Source organism: Engystomops pustulosus, chromosome 4, assembly GCF_040894005.1.
Source record: "Engystomops pustulosus chromosome 4, aEngPut4.maternal, whole genome shotgun sequence".
In the NCBI taxonomy this organism is placed as follows: Eukaryota; Metazoa; Chordata; class Amphibia; order Anura; family Leptodactylidae; genus Engystomops; species Engystomops pustulosus.
The window spans coordinates 7952278-7974767 of record NC_092414.1 but is presented as its reverse complement, the minus strand read 5'-3'; the positions used below and the strand labels follow the sequence as shown (position 1 = coordinate 7974767).

At 48.2% G+C, this 22490-nt stretch overlaps 1 protein-coding gene across 7 annotated transcripts in view; it reads right to left on the bottom strand.

The window, feature by feature from the left end:
• LOC140125984 (potassium voltage-gated channel subfamily KQT member 1-like) overlaps positions 1-22490 on the bottom strand; it is a 79664-nt gene that overhangs the window by 6000 nt on the left and 51174 nt on the right. For 2 of the 7 annotated variants that reach the window (XM_072145004.1, XM_072145003.1), the window contains exons 6-14: positions 20268-20364; positions 20050-20190; positions 19757-19882; positions 19496-19591; positions 19263-19421; positions 9346-9547; positions 9126-9176; positions 8569-8683; positions 2585-2660 (exon numbers count right to left, since the gene is read on the bottom strand). In XM_072145004.1, coding sequence (XP_072001105.1) covers positions 2585-2660; positions 8569-8683; positions 9126-9176; positions 9346-9547; positions 19263-19421; positions 19496-19591; positions 19757-19882; positions 20050-20190; positions 20268-20364 — 1063 coding nt within the window. The remainder of the gene's footprint in view (positions 1-2584; positions 2661-8568; positions 8684-9125; positions 9177-9345; positions 9548-19262; positions 19422-19495; positions 19592-19756; positions 19883-20049; positions 20191-20267; positions 20365-22490) is intronic. The other 5 variants (XM_072145009.1, XM_072145006.1, XM_072145005.1 and 2 more) reach the window with 5 other exon arrangements.

The window sequence follows — 22490 nt, the reverse complement described above, 5'->3', positions numbered from 1 at the left end:
TGGTACCTGGCAGCAGGGGGTGCAGGGGGTGTGAGCTCAGGAGCTGTACACTGTATCTGCACTGTAGTACCTGGCAGCAGGGGGTGCGGGGGGGATGTGAGCTCAGGAGCTGTACACTGTATCTGCACTGTGGTACCTGGCAGCAGGGGGTGCGGGGGGATGTGAGCTCAGGAGCTGTACACTGTATCTGCACTGTAGTACCTGGCAGCAGGGGGTGCGGGGGGATGTGAGCTCAGGAGCTATACACTGTATCTGCACTGTGGTACCTGGCAGCAGGGGGTGCGGGGGGATGTGAGCTCAGGAGCTGTACACTGTATCTGCACTGTGGTACCTGGCAGCAGGGGGTGCAGGGGATGTGAGCTCAGGAGCTGTATACTGTATCCGCACTGTGGTACCTGGCAGCAGGGAGTGCGGGGGGATGTGAGCTCAGGAGCTGTACACTGTATCTGCACTGTAGTACCTGGCAGCAGGGGGTGCAGGGGGATGTGAGCTCAGGAGCTGTACACTGTATCTGCACTGTGGTACCTGGCAGCAGGGGGTGCAGGGGGTGTGAGCTCAGGAGCTGTACACTGTATCTGCACTGTAGTACCTGGCAGCAGGGGGTGCGGGGGGATGTGAGCTCAGGAGCTGTACACTGTATCTGCACTGTGGTACCTGGCAGCAGGGGGTGCGGGGGGATGTGAGCTCAGGAGCTGTACACTGTATCTGCACTGTAGTACCTGGCAGCAGGGGGTGCGGGGGGATGTGAGCTCAGGAGCTGTACACTGTATCTGCACTGTGGTACCTGGCAGCAGGGGGTGCGGGGGGATGTGAGCTCAGGAGCTGTACACTGTATCTGCACTGTAGTACCTGGCAGCAGGGGGTGCGGGGGGATGTGAGCTCAGGAGCTGTACACTGTATCTGCACTGTGGTACCTGGCAGCAGGGGGTGCAGGGGATGTGAGCTCAGGAGCTGTATACTGTATCCGCACTGTAATACCTGGCAGCAGGGGGTGCAGGAGGATGTGAGCTCAGGAACTGTACACTGTATCTGCACTGTGGTACCTGGCAGCAGGGAGTGCGGGGGGATGTGAGCTCAGGAGCTGTACACTGTATCTGCACTGTGGTACCTGGCAGCAGGGGGTGCGGGGGGATGTGAGCTCAGGAGCTGTACACTGTATCTGCACTGTAGTACCTGGCAGCAGGGGGTGCGGGGGGATGTGAGCTCAGGAGCTGTACACTGAATCTGCACTGTAGTACCTGGCAGCAGGGGGTGCGGGGGGATGTGAGCTCACGAGCTGTACACTGTATCTGCACTGTAGTACCTGGCAGCAGGGGGTGCGGGGGGATGTGAGCTCAGGAGCTGTACACTGTATCTGCACTGTGGTACCTGGCAGCAGGGGGCGCGGGGGGATGTGAGCTCAGGAGCTGTACACTGTATCTGCACTGTGGTACCTGGCAGCAGGGGGTGCATGGGATGTGAGCTCAGGAGCTGTATACTGTATCCGCACTGTAATACCTGGCAGCAGGGGGTGCAGGGGGATGTGAGCTCAGGAGCTGTACACTGTATCTGCACTGTGGTACCTGGCAGCAGAGGGTGCGGGGGGATGTGAGCTCAGGAGCTGTACACTGTATCCGCACTGTAGTACCTGGCAGCAGGGGGTGCGGGGGTATGTGAGCTCAGGAGCTGTACACTGTATCCGCACTGTAGTACCTGGCAGCAGGGGGTGCGGGGGGATGTGAGCTCAGGAGCTGTACACTGTATCTGCACTGTAGTACCTGGCAGCAGGGGGTGCAGGAGGATGTGAGCTCAGGAGCTGTACACTGTATCTGCACTGTGGTACCTGGCAGCAGGGGGTTCAGGGGGGATGTGAGCTCAGGAGCTGTACACTGTATCTGCACTGTAGTACCTGGCAGCAGGGGGTGCGGGGGGATGTGAGCTCAGGAGCTGTACACTGTATCCGCACTGTAGTACCTGGCAGCAGAGGGTGCGGGGGGATGTGAGCTCAGGAGCTGTACACTGTATCCGCACTGTAGTACCTGGCAGCAGAGGGTGCGGGGGGATGTGAGCTCAGGAGCTGTACACTGTATCCGCACTGTAGTACCTGGCAGCAGGGGGTACAGGGGGATGTGAGCTCAGGAGCTGTACACTGTATCTGCACTGTAGTACCTGGCAGCAGGAGGTGCAGGGGGGTGTGAGCTCAGAAGCTGTACACTGTATCTGCACTGTAGTACCTGGCAGCAGGGGGTGCAGGGGGGATGTGAGCTCAGGAGCTGTACACTGTATCTGCACTGTAGTACCTGGCAGCAGGGGGTGCAGGCGGATGTGAGCTCAGGAGCTGCACATTGTATCTGCACTGTAGTACCTGGCAGCAGGGGGTGCAGGGGGATGTGAGCTCAGGAGCTGTACACTGTATTTGCACTGTAGTACCTGGCAGCAGGGGGTGCAGGGGGGATGTGAGCTCAGGAGCTGTACACTGTATCTGCACTGTAGTACCTGGCAGCAGGGGGTGCAGGCGGATGTGAGCTCAGGAGCTGTACACTGTATCTGCACTGTGGTACCTGGCAGCAGGGGGTGCGGGGGGATGTGAGCTCAGGAGCTGTACCTGGAATTTCCTGCGGGCTACGAAGTACTGCATGCGCCGTGTGACCTTCACCGCCGTCCTGTGCGCGTCTGTCAGTCTGCAACACAATATCACGGACCAGTTATTGTATTAATGCAGAAATAATGATGTTAGAGGTAGAAGTGGTGATGGGGGTAGTAGTAGTGATGTTGGAGATAGTAGTAGTGATGTTGGAGGTAGTAGTAGTAATGGGGTAGTAGTAGTGATGATGGGGGCAGTGGAGTGGTAGTAGTAGTGATGATTTGGGTAGTAGTAGTGATGATTTGGGTAGTAGTGATGATGGGGGTAGTAGTAGTGATGGTGGTAGTGGAGGTTGTGATGGGGTAGTAGTAGTGATGATGGGGGTAGTAGTAGTGTTGATGGGGGTGGTGATGGGGGTAGTAGTAGTGTTGATGGGGGTAGTAGTAGTGTTGATGGGGGTGGTGGAGGTGGGGATGGGGTAGTAGTAGTGATGATGGGGGTAGTAGTAGTGTTGATGGGGGTGGTGGAGGTGGTGATGGGGTAGTAGTTGTGATGATGGGGGTAGTAGTAGTGTTGATGGGGGTGGTGGAGGTGGTGATGGGGTTGTAGTAGTGATGATGGGGGCAGTGGAGGTGGTGATGGGGGTAGTAGTAGTGATGATGGGGGTAGTAGTAGTGATGATGGTAGTAGTAGTGATGATAGGGGTAGTAGTATTAATGATGGGGGCAGTGGAGGTGGTGATGGTGGCAGTAGTAGTGATGATGGGGGTAGTAGTGATGATGGGGGTAGTATAAGTGATGATGGGGGTAGTAGTAGTGTTGATGGGGTTGGTGGAGGTGGTGATGGGGTAGTAGTAGTGATGATGGGGGTAGTAGTAGTGTTGATGGAGGTGGTGATGGGGTAGTAGTAGTGATGATGGGGGTAGTAGTAGTAATGATGGGGGCAGTGGAGGTGGTGATGGGGGTAGTAGTAGTGATGATGGGGGTAGTAGTGATGATGGGGGTAGTAGAAGTGATGATGGGGGTAGTAGTGATGATGGGGGTAGTAGAAGTGATGATGGGGGTAGTGGAGGTGGTGATCGGGGTAGTAGTAGTGGTGATGGGGTAGTAGTGATGATGGGGGTAGTGGAGGTGGTGATGGGGGTAGTAGTAGTGATGATGGGGGTAGTAGTAATGATGATGGGGGTATTTGTAGTGATGATGTGGGTAGTGGAGGTGGTGATGGGGGTAGTAGTAGTAGTGATGATGGTGTAGGTAGTGGAGGTGGTGATGGGGATAGTAGTAGTGATGATGGGGGTAGTAGTAATGATGATGGGGGTATTTGTAGTGATGATGTGGGTAGTGGAGGTGGTGATGGGGGTAGTAGTAGTAGTGATGATGGTGTAGGTAGTGGAGGTGGTGATGGGGATAGTAGTAGTGATGATGGGGGTAGTAGTAATGATGATGGGGGTATTTGTAGTGATGATGTGGGTAGTGGAGGTGGTGATGGGGGTAGTAGTAGTAGTGATGATGGTGTAGGTAGTGGAGGTGGTGATGGGGATAGTAGTAGTCGTGATGATGATGTGGGTAGTGGAGGTGGTGATGGGGGTAGTAGTAGTAGTGATGATGATGGGGGTAGTGGTGATGGAGAAGTACTGCACACACACATAGAATATGAGTATTTGCTGTGCTGCAGTACTTACCTGTATAAGGAGCAGTAAGGTAAGTAGTGCAGCACAGGGAGGGTACACAGCAGCGCATGCACCACACCACACACTGCAGGAGCGCCAGGCTGACCTCCGCCACTATCTCTGCTTCCTGACAGCCTGAGCTGTTCCCAGTCACTGACAGCAAGCAGAGCTCATAAATCCAGAGTCTATAAGAAAGTAGCAGAACTTTTTGCTTTAAAAAACAACCGAGCAGCACTTTTACCCAGCATGCACCTGGCCCCCCCTCACCTGCTCATAGTGCTGCCAGGGAGACAAAGAAGAGAGGTTACACGGGGTGGAACACGCACACTACCGCAAACAGCGCCATTCCTGTCTATGTGGCCATGTCTGGTATTGCAGCTCACTGTGCATACCTCCAAACATTTGTGGAAGGGAAAGGGGGACAAAATGGCGGCACGCGTGCTGCGGCGATCCCCTAAGCCACACCCCCAATCACTCCCTGGCCACGCCCCAAATTTTTGCCATATTAAAATAATAAAATTCATCTTCTCAGTAATAATAATATTAAAAATTTTTTAGCTAAGTTGGGGTTTGTATTCAGAGCCAGCACAGTCCATGTGCCATAATGTCACAGAGCCTCTATCCTCTGAGCTATGAGCACAGTGATTATCTAGCTGAGGATTTTTGGTAACTAAGAACTGTCACTGCTACTGTTACACGGTAACTAAGAACTGTTACTGCTACTGTTACACTGTGATAATGCAGATAATGCACAGATATATAGAGAGGGATCTTCTAAGAGATTATTATTGTCAACATTGAGACAATTATTATTATTTTTACTTTTTACTATTATTAATAATCGTCTCCATAATAATAAAATAATAAAATGTATAATAATAATAATTGTCTCAATAATTACAATAATCTCTGAGAAGATCCCTCTCTATATATCAGTGCATTAAGTCTGTGTCACTGTGTAACAGTAGCAGTGACAGTTCTTAGTTACCGTGTAACAGTAGCAGTGACAGTTCTTAGTTACCAAAAATCCTCAGCTAGATAATCACTGAGAGTGGATAATCACTCAGAGGATAGAGGCTCTGTATCTCTATGGCAGAGGGTCTGGGGTTTGAATCCCGGGCTGGGCAAAAATTTATTTAATTGGACCTTGTGTCTGGGGAAGCCCTAGGTAGACACCATATATGGACAGATGGTGATCTGAACCTGATGATGTCCTCCCTGCTCTCCGCTAACCCCACACATCTCTCAAAAGGATTCCCTGCCCGATGTCTGTAGAAGCCATTTACTATGACAGGTTCTGGCTTTGAAAGTATTTATTATGCGGGACAACCCCAGACAGTGCGGGACCTGGAGGGAATATCGGTGACAATCTCCCAGCTGCCCGTGATGGAGTAAAAAAAAAAGGGTCTGTCCCGGCCAAAATGGGTCTGTCCCGGCCAAACCGGGAGGGTTGGAAACTATGGCTCACTTGGTATCGCTGGGGACTGCAGGATTAGGCACAGCCGCCACCTTTCCTGGAATAGGAGTTGATTATATATTAAAAGTTAAGACCGCCCCTTTAGAGTTGGAGTCTTGCAGTCATATGACATCAGGTGTATATAAGACTTACAGCTGTGTTTTCCCCTCACATAATGCCGGGGTAACATGTCTTTCCTGTGTTGCTCTTCCTCCCCTCTCACAGCATAGACTTACAGCACAGAGAGTGTGAGAACCTGCAGCTGCCCCCCCTCCTCCTACCTTTTCTCCTCTGATTACTACTGCAACTCCACCTCCTGCTCTCTTTGTTCCTTTTCCTCTTCCATTCCTTTCTCCTCTCTCTCCCCTTCTATTTACTCCCACTCCTCCTCTTTCTCTCTCCTCCTCTCCTTACTCCTGCACCTCCATCTCCTCCTCTCCCTCCTACTCCTCTCCTTACTCCTGCACCTCCATCTCTTCCTCTCCCTCCTACTCTTCTCCTTACTTCTGCACCTCCATCTCCTCCTCTCCCTCCTACTCCTCTCCTTACTCTTGCACCTCTATCTCTTCATCTTCCTCCTACTCCTCTCCTTACTCCTGCACCTCTATCTCTTCATCTTCCTCCTACTCCTCACCTTACTCCTGCACCTCCATCTCCTCCTCTCCCTCCTACTCCTCTCCTTACTCCTGCACCTCTATCTCTTCATCTTCCTCCTACTCCTCTCCTTACTCCTGCATCTCCATTTCTTCCTCTCCCTCCTACTCCTCTCCTTACTCCTGCACCTCCATCTCCTCCTCTCCCTCCTACTCCTCTCCTCACTTCTGCACCTCCATCTTTTCCTCTCCCTCCTACTCCTCATTCCTGCACCTTCATCTCCTCATCTCCCTCCTACTCCTCTCCTTACTCCTGCACCTCCATCTCCTCACTTCTGGACCTCCATCTCCTCCTCTCCCTCCTACTCCTCTTCTTACTCCTGCACCTCCATCTCCTCCTCTCCCTCCTACTCCTCTTCTTACTCCTGCACCTCCATCTCCTCCTCTCCCTCCTACTCCTCTCCTTACTCCTGCACCTCCATCTCTTCATCTTCCTCCTACTCCTCTCCTTCCTCCTGCATCTCCATTTCTTCCTCTCCCTCCTACTACTCTCCTTACTCCTGCACCTCCATCTCCTCCTCTCCCTCCTACTCCTCTCCTTACTCCTGCACCTCCATCTCCTCACTTCTGCACCTCCATCTTTTCCTCTCCCTCCTACTCCTCATTCCTGCACCTTCATCTCCTCATCTCCCTCCTACTCCTCTCCTTACTCCTGCACCTCCATCTCCTCCTCTCCATCTCCTCACTTCTGGACCTCCATCTCCTCCTCTCCCTCCTACTCCTCTTCTTACTCCTGCACCTCCATCTCCTCCTCTCCCTCCTACTCCTCTCCTTACTCCTGCACCTCCATCTCCTCCTCTCCCTCCTACTCCTCTACCTCCATCTCCTCCTCTCTCTCCTACTCATCTCCATCTCCTCCTCTCTCTCCTACTGCTGCACCTCCATCTCTTCCTCTCCATCTCCTCTCCTTACTCCTGCACCTCAATCTCTTCGTCTCCCTTATACTCTCCTTACTCCTGCACCTCAATCGCCTCCTCACCCTCCTACTCCTCTTCATACTCCTGCACTTCCATCTCCTCCTCTCTCTCCTCCTCTCCATCTCCTCTCCTCACTTAAGCACTTGTATCTCGTCCTCTCCCTCCTACTCCTCTCCTTACTTCTGCACCTTCATCTCCTCCTCTCCTTACTGCTGCACCTCCATCTCCTCCTCTCCCTCCTACTCCTCTCCTTACTGCTGCCCCTCAATCTCCGTCTCTCCCTCCTTCTCCTCCCCGTACTCCTGCACCTCCATCTCCTCCTCTCCGTCCTACTCCTCTCCTTACTCCTGCACCTCCATCTCCTCCTCTCCTTACTTCTGCACCTCCATCTCCTCCTCTCCCTCCTACTCCTCTCCTTACTCCTGCACCTCCATCTCCTCCTCTCCCTCCTACTCCTCTCCTTACTCCTGCACCTCCATCTCCTCACTTCTGCACCTCCATCATTTCATCTCCCTCCTACTCCTCTCCTTACTCCTGCACCTTCATCTCCTCCTCTGCATCTCCTCACTTCTGCACCTACATCTCCTCCTCTCCCTCCTACTCCTCTCCCTACTTCTGCACCTCCATCTCCTCCTCTCCCTCCTACTCCTCTCCTTACTCCTGCACCTTCATCTCCTCCTCTCCATCTCCTCACTTCTGCACCTCCATCTCCTCCTCTCCCTCCTATTCCTCTCCTTACTCCTGCACCTCCATCTCCTCCTCTCCATCTCCTCTCCTTAGTTCTGCACTTCCATCTCTTCCTCTCCCTCCTGCTCATCTCCTTACTTCTGCACCTCCATATCCCTCCTACTCCTCTCCTTACTCCTGCACCTCCATCGCCTCCTCTCCTTACACCTGCACCTCCCTCCTGCACCTCCCTCCTACTCCTCTCCTAACGTCTGCACCTCCATCTCCTCCTCTCCCTCCTACTCCTCTCCTTACTCCTGCACCTCCATCTCCTCCTCTCCTTACTCCTGCACCTCCATCGCCTCCTCTCCTTACTCCTGCACCTCCCTCCTACTCCTCTCCTAACTTCTGCACCTCCATCTCCTCCTCTCCCTCCTACTCCTACTCCTTACTCCTGCACCTCCATCGCCTCCTCTCCTTACAAAAACATTGCATATGATGATATTCTGCCATATTGATTGGTACCCAGAATTCCCTGGGGCCAGAAGTGAGATAAAAGCCAGACATGGGGCCAGTGTAATAGAGATCTCTTCTGCCCACTACAGATGCTGCTAGACTACAGCCCCCCCTAGTGGCAGCCTTACTGTGATAGATCTGTCACGGCCGGCAGGGGGCTCTCCTCGCTCACCGCATCCATGTCATCCGTGTAACTGTTGGTCCTGGAGATATCGGGCAGAGATTCATCCGGCCGACCCTTTCCTGAAAAGAAACGGAGGAGTGCTCCAATCACTGCTAAAGCTGCCTCTACAACCGCTGCTGGATGTCACATCTAGAGTATTAACTAGTGTATTATATCTGTACACAGGAGAGAGCAGCTCTGGTAGGAACTATTATATCTCTATGTACACAGGAGAGTGCAGCTCTGGTAGGAACTAGAGTATTATATCTGTACACAGGAGAGTGCAGCTCTGGTAGGAACTATTATATCTCTATGTACACAGGAGAGTGCAGATCTGGTAGGGACTAGAGTATAATATCTCTATGTACACAGGAGAGTGTGGCTCTGGTAGGGACTAGAGTATTATATCTCTGTTACACACGAGAGTGCAGCTCTGGTAGGAACTAGAGTATTATATCTCTATGTACACAGGAGAGTGCAGCTCTGGTAGGGACTAGAGTATTATACCTCTATGTACAATACCTTGTACTGTGGATGTGCAGATAGAGAGCGTAGACCAGGAGCGGCAGCGACCTGTCACAGGGAGGAACAGAAGCGAGAGAAGGAGAAAGACGTGACAGCGGAGAGAAGAGGAGGAGCTGCAGTACACGAAACGAGAGATGACCAGCGTGTGGTGGAGTATATATATATATATACTGTATATATAGCCTGTACAGAGGCTCCACATCACACTGCCCCCTACCTGTCTGCCCCTGGAAGTTCATCTCCCTCTTCTCTCCCTCCGAGTGATGATAAGTGATGTGCGGCACCGACAGAGCGTTCTCCGGGGAGCCCACCCGCGTTATCGGGGGCATCGGGGAGAGGCAGAACGGGGCAAGTGTGGGACTGGTGGGGGAGACAAGCGCCTCGTGCACAGACTTGGTCTTCTTCTTACATCTTCTGTTCTGGGGGAAGAGCAAGGAATTTCTGTCACCAAGGAGGAAAATCAGATAATATTGTATAATTATACACCACCACTAGGGGGAGCTCACTACATACACATTATACACCACCACTAGGAGGAGATCACTACATACACATTATACACCACCACTAGGGGGAGATCACTACATACAGATTATACACCACCACTAGGGGGAGATCACTACATACACATTATACACCACCACTAGGAGGAGATCACTACATACACATTATACACCACCACTAGGGGGAGATCACTACATACACATTATACACCACCACTAGCGGGAGCTCACTACATACACATTATACACCACCACTAGGAGGAGATCACTACATACAGATTATACACCACCACTAGGGGGAGATCACTACATACAGATTATACACCACCACTAGGAGGAGATCACTACATACACATTATACACCACCACTAGGAGGAGATCACTACATACACATTATACACCACCACTAGGGGGAGATCACTACATACACATTATACAGCACCACTAGGGGGAGATCACTACATACACATTATACACCACCACTAGGGGGAGATCACTACATACACATTATACACCACCACTAGGGGGAGATCACTACATACACATTATACACCACCACTAGGAGGAGATGACTACATACACATTATACACCACCACTAGGGGGAGATCACTACATACACATTATACACCACCACTAGGGGGAGATCACTACATACAGATTATACACCACCACTAGGGGGAGATCACTACATACAGATTATACACCACCACTAGGGGGAGATCACTACATACACATTATACACCACCACTAGGAGGAGATCACTACATACAGATTATACACCACCACTAGGGGGAGATCACTACATACACATTATACACCACCACTAGGAGGAGCTCACTACATACACATTATACACCACCACTAGGGGGAGGTCACTACATACAGATTATACACCACCACTAGGAGGAGATCACTACATACACATTATACATCACCACTAGGAGGAGATCACTACATACATATTATACACCACCACTAGGAGGAGATCACTACATACACATTATACACCACCACTAGGGGGAGCTCACTACATACAGATTATACACCACCACTAGGAGGAGATCACTACATACAGATTATACACCACCACTAGGAGGAGATCACTACATACACATTATACACCACCACTAGGGGGAGCTCACTACATACAGATTATACACCACCACTAGGAGGAGATCACTACATACACATTATACACCACCACTAGGGGGAGATCACTACATACACATTATACACCACCACTAGGAGGAGATCACTACATACACATTATACACCACCACTAGGAGGAGATCACTACATACACATTATACACCACCACTAGGGGGAGCTCACTACATACAGATTATACACCACCACTAGGGGGAGATCACTACATACAGATTATACACCACCACTAGGGGGAGATCACTACATACACATTATACACCACCACTAGGAGGAGATCACTACATACAGATTATACACCACCACTAGGGGGAGCTCACTACATACAGATTATACACCACCACTAGGAGGAGATCACTACATACAGATTATACACCACCACTAGGGGGAGATCACTACATACACATTATACACCACCACTAGGGGGAGATCACTACATACACATTATACACCACCACTAGGGGGAGCTCACTACATACACATTATACACCACCACTAGGGGGAGCTCACTACATACAGATTATACACCACTACTAGGGGGAGATCACTACATACAGATTATACACCACCACTATGGGGAGATCACTACATACACATTATACACCACCACTAGGGGGAGCTCACTACATACACATTATACACCACCTCTAGGAGGAGATCACTACATACACATTATACACCACCACTAGGGGGAGATCACTACATACACATTATACACCACCACTAGGGGGAGATCACTACATACACATTATACACCACCACTAGGAGGAGATCACTACATACACATTATACACCACCACTAGGGGGAGATCACTACATACACATTATACACCACCACTAGGAGGAGATCACTACATACACATTATACACCACCACTAGGGGGAGATCACTACATACACATTATACACCACCACTAGGAGGAGATCACTACATACACATTATACACCACCACTACGAGGAAATCACTACATACACATTATACACCACCACTAGGGAGAGCTCACTACATACACATTATACACCACCACTAGGGGGAGCTCACTACATACACATTATACACCACCACTAGGGGGAGCTCACTACATACACATTATACACCACCACTAGGGGGAGATCACTACATACAGATTATACACCACCACTAGGGGGAGCTCACTACATACACATTATACACCACCACTAGGGGGAGATCACTACATACAGATTATACACCACCACTAGGAGGAGATCACTACATACACATTATACACCACCACTAGGAGGAGATCACTACATACAGGTTATACACCACCACTAGGGGAAAATCACTAGACACAGATTATACACCACCACTAGGAGGAGATCACTACATACAGATTATACACCACCACTAGGGGGAGCTCACTACATACAGATTATACACCACCACTAGGGGGAGATCACTACATACACATTATACATCACCACTAGGAGGAGATCACTACATACACATTATACACCACCACTAGGGGGAGCTCACTACATACACATTATACACCACCACTAGGGGGAGATCACTACATACACATTATACACCACCACTAGGGGGAGATCACTACATACACATTATACACCACCACTAGGGGGAGATCACTACATACACATTATACACCACCACTAGGAGGAGATCACTACATACAGATTATACACCACCACTAGGGGGAGATCACTACATACAGATTATACACCACCACTAGGAGGAGATCACTACATACAGATTATACACCACCACTAGGGGGAGATCACTACATACAGATTATACACCACCACTAGGGGGAGATCACTACATACAGATTATACACCACCACTAGGGGGAGCTCACTACATACAGATTATACACCACCACTAGGAGGAGATCACTACATACACATTATACACCACCACTAGGGGGAGATCACTACATACAGATTATACACCACCACTAGGGGGAGATCACTACATACACATTATACACCACCACTAGGGGGAGATCACTACATACACATTATACACCACCACTAGGAGGAGATCACTACATACAGATTATACACCACCACTAGGGGGAGATCACTACATACAGATTATACACCACCACTAGGGGGAGATCACTACATACACATTATACACCACCACTAGGGGGAGATCACTACATACAGATTATACACCACCACTAGGGGGAGATCACTACATACAGATTATACACCACCACTAGGAGGAGATCACTACATACAGATTATACACCACCACTAGGGGGAGATCACTACATACAGATTATACACCACCACTAGGGGGAGATCACTACATACAGATTATACACCACCACTAGGAGGAGATCACTACATACAGATTATACACCACCACTAGGAGGAGATCACTACATACAGATTATACACCACCACTAGGGGGAGATCACTACATACACATTATACATCACCACTAGGAGGAGCTCACTACATACAGATTATACACCACCACTAGGGGGAGATGACTACATACACATTATACACCACCACTAGGGGGAGATCACTACATACACATTATACACCACCACAAGGGGGAGATCACTACATACACATTATACCCCACCACTAGGGGGAGATCACTACATACACATTATACACCACCACTAGGGGGAGGTCACTACATACACATTATACACCACCACTAGGGGGAGATCACTACATACAGATTATACACCACCACTAGGGGGAGATCACTACATACAGATTATACACCACCACTAGGGGGAGATTACTACATACAGATTATACACCACCACTAGGAGGAGATCACTACATACACATTATACACCACCACTAGGAGGAGATCACTACATACACATTATACACCACCACTAGGGGGAGGTCACTACATACAGATTATACACCACCACTAGGGGGAGCTCACTACATACAGATTATACACCACCACTAGGGGGAGATCACTACATACAGATTATACACCACCACTAGGGGGAGATCACTACATTCAGATTATACACCACCACTAGGGGGAGCTCACTACATACAGATTATACACCACCACTAGGAGGAGATCACTACATACAGATTATACATCACCACTAGGGGGAGATCACTACATACACATTATACACCACCACTAGGAGGGGATCACTACATACACATTATACACCACCACTAGGGGGAGATCACTACATACAGATTATACACCACCACTAGGGGGAGATCACTACATCCACATTATACACCACCACTAGGGGGAGATCACTACATACACATTATACACCACCACTAGGGGGAGATCACTACATACAGATTATACACCACCACTAGGGGGAGATCAATATATACAGATTATACACCACCACTAGGGGGAGATCACTACATACACATTATACACCACCACTAGGGGGAGATCACTACATACAGATTATACACCACCACTAGGAGGAGATCACTACATACACATTATACACCACCACTAGGAGGAGATCACTACATACAGATTATACACCACCACTAGGGGGAGATCACTAAATACACATTATACCCCACCACTAGGGGGAGATCACTACATACACATTATACACCACCACTAGGGGGAGGTCACTACATACACATTATACACCACCACTAGGGGGAGATCACTACATACAGATTATACACCACCACTAGGGGGAGATCACTACATACAGATTATACACCACCACTAGGGGGAGATCACTACATACAGATTATACACCACCACTAGGAGGAGATCACTACATACACATTATACACCACCACTAGGAGGAGCTCACTACATACACATTATACACCACCACTAGGGGGAGCTCACTATATACAGATTATACACCACCACTAGGGGGAGATCACTACATACACATTATACACCACCACTAGGAGATCACTACATACACATTATACACCACCACTAGGGGGAGCTCACTACATACACATTATACATCACCACTAGGGGGAGGTCACTACATACAGATTATACACCACCACTAGGGGGAGATCACTACATACACATTATACACCACCACTAGGGGGAGGTCACTACATACACATTATACACCACCACTAGGGGGAGATCACTACATACAGATTATACACCACCACTAGGGGGAGATCACTACATACAGATTATACACCACTACTAGGGGGAGATCACTACATACAGATTATACACCACCACTAGGAGGAGATCACTACATACACATTATACACCACCACTAGGAGGAGCTCACTACATACACATTATACACCACCACTAGGGGGAGCTCACTATATACAGATTATACACCACCACTAGGGGGAGATCACTACATACACATTATACACCACCACTAGGAGATCACTACATACACATTATACACCACCACTAGGGGGAGCTCACTACATACACATTATACATCACCACTAGGGGGAGGTCACTACATACAGATTATACACCACCACTAGGGGGAGATCACTACATACACATTATACATCACCATTAGGGGGAGGTCACTACATACACATTATACACCACCACTAGGGGGAGCTCACTACATACACATTATACACCACCACTAGGAGGAGATCACTACATACACATTATACACCACCACTAGGGGGAGATCACTACATACACATTATACACCACCACTAGGAGGAGATCACTACATACAGATTATACACCACCACTAGGAGGAGATCACTACATACAGATTATACACCACCACTAGGAGGAGATCACTACATACAGATTATACACCACCACTAGGGGGAGATCACTACATACAGATTATACACCACCACTAGGAGGAGATCACTACATACACATTATACACCACCACTAGGAGGAGCTCACTACATACACATTATACACCACCACTAGGGGGAGCTCACTACATACAGGTTATACACCACCACTAGGAGGAGATCACTACATACACATTATACACCATCACTAGGGGGAGATCACTACATACACATTATACACCACCACTAGGGGGAGATCACTACATACATATTATACACCACCACTAGGAGGAGATCACTACATACACATTATACATCACCACTAGGAGGAGATCACTACATACACATTATACACCACCACTAGGGGGAGATCACTACATACACATTATACACCACCACTAGGAGGAGATCACTACATACACATTATACACCACCACTAGGGGGAGATCACTACATACAGATTATACACCACCACTAGGGGGAGCTCACTACATACACATTATACACCACCACTAGGGGGAGCTCACTACATACACATTATACATCACCACTAGGGGGAGATCACTACATACACATTATACACCACCACTAGGGGGAGCTCACTACATACACATTATACACCACCACTAGGGGGAGATCACTACATACAGATTATACACCACCACTAGGAGGAGATCACTACATACAGATTATACACCACCACTAGGAGGAGATCACTACATACACATTATACACCACCACTAGGAGGAGATCACTACATACACATTATACACCACCACTAGGAGATCACTACATACACATTATACACCACCACTAGGAGATCACTACATACACATTATACACCACCACTAGGGGGAGATCACTACATACAGATTATACACCACCACTAGGGGGAGATCACTACATACAGATTATACACCACCACTAGGGGGAGCTCACTACATACACATTATACACCACCACTAGGGGGATCACTACATACACATTATACACCACCACTAGGGGGAGATCACTACATACAGATTATACACCACCACTAGGGGTAGCTCATTACATACAGATTATACACCACCACTAGGAGGAGATCACTACATACAGATTATACACCACCACTTGGAGGAGATCACTACATACAGATTATACACCACCACTAGGAGGAGATCACTACATACACATTATACACCACCACTAGGGGGAGATCACTACATACACATTATACACCACCACTAGGGGGAGATCACTACATACAGATTATACACCACCACTAGGGGGAGATCACTACATACACATTATACATCACCACTAGGGGGAGATCAATACATACAGATTATACATCACCACTAGGGGGAGATCACTACATACACATTATACACCACCACTAGGGGGAGCTCACTACATACAGATTATACACCACCACTAGGGGGGGATCACTACATACACATTATACACCACCACTAGGGGGGGATCACTACATACACATTATACATCACCACTAGGAGCAGATCACTACATACAGATTATACACCACCACTAGGGGGAGATCATTACATACAGATTATACACCACCACTAGGAGGAGATCACTACATACAGATTATACACCACCACTAGGGGGAGCTCACTACATACACATTATACACCACCACTAGGGGGAGATCACTACATACATATTATACACCACCACTAGGGGGAGATCACTACATACATATTATACACCACCACTAGGGGGAGATCACTACATACATATTATACACCACCACAAGGAGGAGATCACTACATACACATTATACACCACCACCAGGAGGAGATCACTACATACACATTATACACCACCACTAGGGGGAGATCACTACATACAGATTATACACCACCACTAGGAGGAGATCACTACATACACATTATACACCACCACTAGGAGGAGATCACTACATACACATTATACACCACCACTAGGGGGAGATCACTACATACACATTATACACCACCACTAGGGGGAGCTCACTACATACAGATTATACACCACCACTAGGGGGAGATGACTACATACAGATTATACACCACCACTAGGAGGAGATCACTACATACACATTATACATCACCACTAGGGGGAGCTCCCTATATACACATTATACACCACCACTAGGGGGAGATCACTACATACACATTATTCACCACCACTAGGGGGAGATCACTGCATACACATTATACACCACCACTAAGGGGAGATCACTACATACACATTATACACCACCACTAGGGGGAGGTCACTACATACACATTATACACCACCACTAGGAGGAGATCACTACATACACATTATACACCACCACTAGGGGGAGATCACTACATACACACTATACATTACCACTAGGGGGAGATCACTACATACACATTATACACCACCACTAGGGGGAGATCACTACATACACATTATACACCACCACTAGGGGGAGATCACTGCATACAGATTATACATCACCACTAGGGGGAGATCACTACATACACATTATACAGCACCACTAGGGGGAGATCACTACATACAGATTATACATCACCACTAGGGGGAGATCACTACATACACATTATACAGCACCACTAGGAGGAGATCACTACATACACATTATACACCACCACTAGGGGGAGATCACTACATACAGATTATACACCACCACTAGGGGGAGCTCACTACATACACATTATACACCACCACTAGGGGGAGATCACTACATACAGATTATACACCACCACTAGGGGGAGATCACTACATACACATTATACATCACCACTAGGGGGAGCTCACTACATACACATTATACACCACCACTAGGAGGAGATCACTACATACACATTATACACCACCACTAGGGGGAACTCACTACATACAGATTATACACCACCACTAGGGGGAGATCACTACATACACATTATACACCACCACTAGGAGGAGATCACTACATACACATTATACACCACCACTAGGGGGAGATCACTACATACACATTGTACACCACCACTAGGAGGAGATCACTACATATAGATTATACACCACCACTAGGGGGAGCTCACTACATACAGATTATACACCACCACTAGGGGGAGATCACCACTACATACACATTATACACCACCACTAGGGGGAGATCACTACATACACATTATACACCACCACTAGGAGGAGATCACTACATACAGATTATACACCACCACTAGGGGGAGCTCACTACATACAGATTATACACCACCACTAGGGGGAGATCACCACTACATACACATTATACACCACCACTAGGAGGAGATCACTACATACACATTATACACCACCACTAGGAGGAGATCACTACATACAGATTATACACCACCACTAGGAGGAGATCACTACATACAGATTATACACCGCCACTAGGGGGAGATCACTACATACAGATTATACACCACCACTAGGGGGAGATCACTACATACAGATTATACACCACCACTAGGGGGAGATCACTACATACACATTATACACCACCACTAGGGGGAGCTCACTACATACAGATTATACACCACCACTAGGGGGAGATCACTACATACACATTATACACCACCACTAGGGGTAGCTCACTACATACAGATTATACAACACCACTAGGGGGAGCTCACTATATATGTATGTATACATTACTGTAACACATCTACATTGAGCTCCCCCTGCTGGTGGCAGATATATTTGGCCTCTCTGAGTATTATGTGTAAGTCACCAGGTTGGAGGTTGGCAGGATTGCCCAGACCTGTCTCCGTGTGCTCGGGCTGAGGGGCGCTGGTGCTGCTTTGCTCCCCTGATCCGGAGGCGTCAGGTAGATCTTCCATGTGGCGGTGGAGCTGTAGGACTTCTCTGCGGCGTAGCATCTCCAGAGGGTCTGTACAGGGGGCAGTGAGAGCCGTCACATGGTACCCAGGACCCCCCCCCACCAGCACAAGTCCAGCTACCTACCTGGATGAGCGAGGCCGCCGCAGGGATCTGCCTGTTGAAGTGTTTCTGTCTTTGCTTCTGCTGAACCTTAAGTGCAAAACCGGATCCCAGGATCCCCTGCGAGGAGAAGAGATCGGTCAAGACCTCTGCTTTCTGTCAGTGAATGGAATCCCCCCTATGACACGCTGAGAACGTGTTACAATTGTATCCAGTTCTACACGCATCTCAGAAGTCTCGTGTCGTTACAATGTATCAGTAAGTGGTAACGTCCTTGTTACTCACAGCGGGAAGAGCAAAGAACGATATGGCAAAGACGGAGAAGCAGGAGGCGATGGTCTTCCCAATCCAGGTCTGCGGGACCTTATCCCCGTATCCGATGGTGGTCACCGTCACCTGCGCAACAGGAAACTGAGCCGAGTCATCAAGGAGCACCACAAGTACAAGCAGAACTCCTACAGACAGAAACTACTGGACCCAGCCTGCAGAGGGCAGCAGAGATCCAAGATGATGTGGTGTGAATGCAGCTTTGGATGTGACTAGAGGACGCAGACTGAAGCCAGAGACGTCATACTCACCACTCCCCACCAGAGGGCGTCGGCGTAGCTGGAGAATCCGGTCCTCCCCTCCTCATCCACAGCATCCTTCTCTGCCAGATACACGAAGTACGAGGAGAAGATGAGCCCCAGGAACCCGATGTACAGGGTGGTGATCAGCTCCTGGGGCAGAGGATAATACTCAGTGTAACTGCCCCCCAGACACAAGTACAAAGACTCCTAGCTTTATTAGTCCTCACCTGCCGGTGAATGAACACAACAGATCCGAGAAGTCTCCAAGTTCCTCCTTGGCGGTCAACATGGAGCATCCGGAGAATCTGGAGGAATCGGATCCCCCTACAGAGAACGGACATAAGTACAGAGACATAAGTACAGAGGCCCAGATGTATGAGTAACATCCCGTATTATACCCCAGAGCTGCACTCACTATTCTGCTGCTGGTGCAGTCACTGTGTACATACATGACATTACTTATCCTGTACTGATCCTGAGTTACATCCTGTATTATACCCCAGAGCTGCACTCACTATTCTGCTGCTGGTGCAGTCACTGTGTACATACATGACATTACTTATCCTGTACTGATCCTGAGTTACATCCTGTATTATACTCCAGAGCTGCACTCACTATTCTGCTGCTGGTGCAGTCACTGTGTACATACATGACATTACTTATCCTGTACTGATCCTGAGTTACATCCTGTATTATACTCCAGAGCTGCACTCACTATTCTGCTGCTGGTGCAGTCACTGTGTACATACATGACATTACTTATCCTGTACTGATCCTGAGTTACATCCTGTATTATACCCCAGAGCTGCACTCACTATTCTGCTGCTGGTGCAGTCACTGTGTACATACATGACATTACTTATCCTGTACTGATCCTGAGTTACATCCTGTATTATACCCCAGAGCTGCACTCACTATTCTGCTGCTGGTGCAGTCACTGTGTACATACATGACATTACTTATCCTGTACTGATCCTGAGTTACATCCTGTATTATACTCCAGAGCTGCACTCACTATTCTGCTGCTGGTGCAGTCACTGTGTACATACATGACATTACTTATCCTGTACTGATCCTGAGTTACATCCTGTATTATACTCCAGAGCTGCACTCACTATTCTGCTGCTGGTGCAGTCACTGTGTACATACATGACATTACTTATCCTGTACTGATCCTGAGTTACATCCTGTATTATACTCCAGAGCTGCACTCACTATTCTGCTGCTGGTGCAGTCACTGTGTACATACATGACATTACTTATCCTGTACTGATCCTGAGTTACATCCTGTATTATACCCCAGAGCTGCACTCACTATTCTGCTGCTGGTGCAGTCACTGTGTACATACATGGCATTACTTCTCCTGTACTGATCCTGAGTTACATCCTGTAAATCTTTTATTTTATATAAAAGTGAAAAACATAACAATAATAAACATAAATAAAGCCATAACTTCTGGCAAAAGAATTACAAAAGAACAAATATAAACGAAAATAAACTTACAAAACCTCCTGGCCCAGCCACACACACACCACACACTCAGCATGAAAACAAACAAAACCTTCACCCAGTCCCACCACCTAATTTTTTTTTTTTTTTTTTTTATTTTTTTATTTTTTTATTTTTTTTTTATATCGAAATACACAGCAAAATACACATAAATAAATAAACAATAAATAAACACAGAAATAACAATGAATATAACGGAAATAACATTAACATTAAATAACAATAAATATAACTAACTAAATCCCACGCCCATCACCCTCCCCCCCCCCCCCCCAGACACTGGTCTAACGTCCAAAGTTCACGCTATATAGTCCAGACCAGTGCCCAGGATCGTATAGTCCAAGTCCCGTCCACCCCCCTCCCAACCTAACACCCTAACACCAAAACCCCAAAACCAACCAACCTATATACACACAAGAACTATAACTACATATAACACAAGATACAAACACATTAAACATATCAACATATATCAAAACCACATAAAGCCCAGGTTCGGCGCCTGCAAGCCCCTACATCTCTATAACCTCAGATACAAAACAAAAATCTACAGTGTCAGCTTCAGCCCAACACCAGGAGAGGAGATGACAGACTAAGGGACACTAAAGGAGAACCCCCTCCAAAGGAGAGAGGCCCTCCCCGTGCCCAGCCCCTCATACTCCAGAGAGCGCACCTTCACCAGGTCACCCAGAATGTTCCTAACCACCTCATCCACCGGGAGGATTTTACGCTGCGTCGATACTAAACACCGTGCGTTCCACGTGTGGTACCTGACCACTAGGCTAACTAGGAATAACGTGCAGCGGTCCCGGGCACCCAGGCCTCTGAATGCTCCATAGGCCCACTCCGCATAGGAGAGACCGGCCAACCCGGGCCAATGGATGGAAGCGCCCACCCGGTTGTACACCTCTGTGTTAAAGGGGCACTGAAGCAGGAAGTG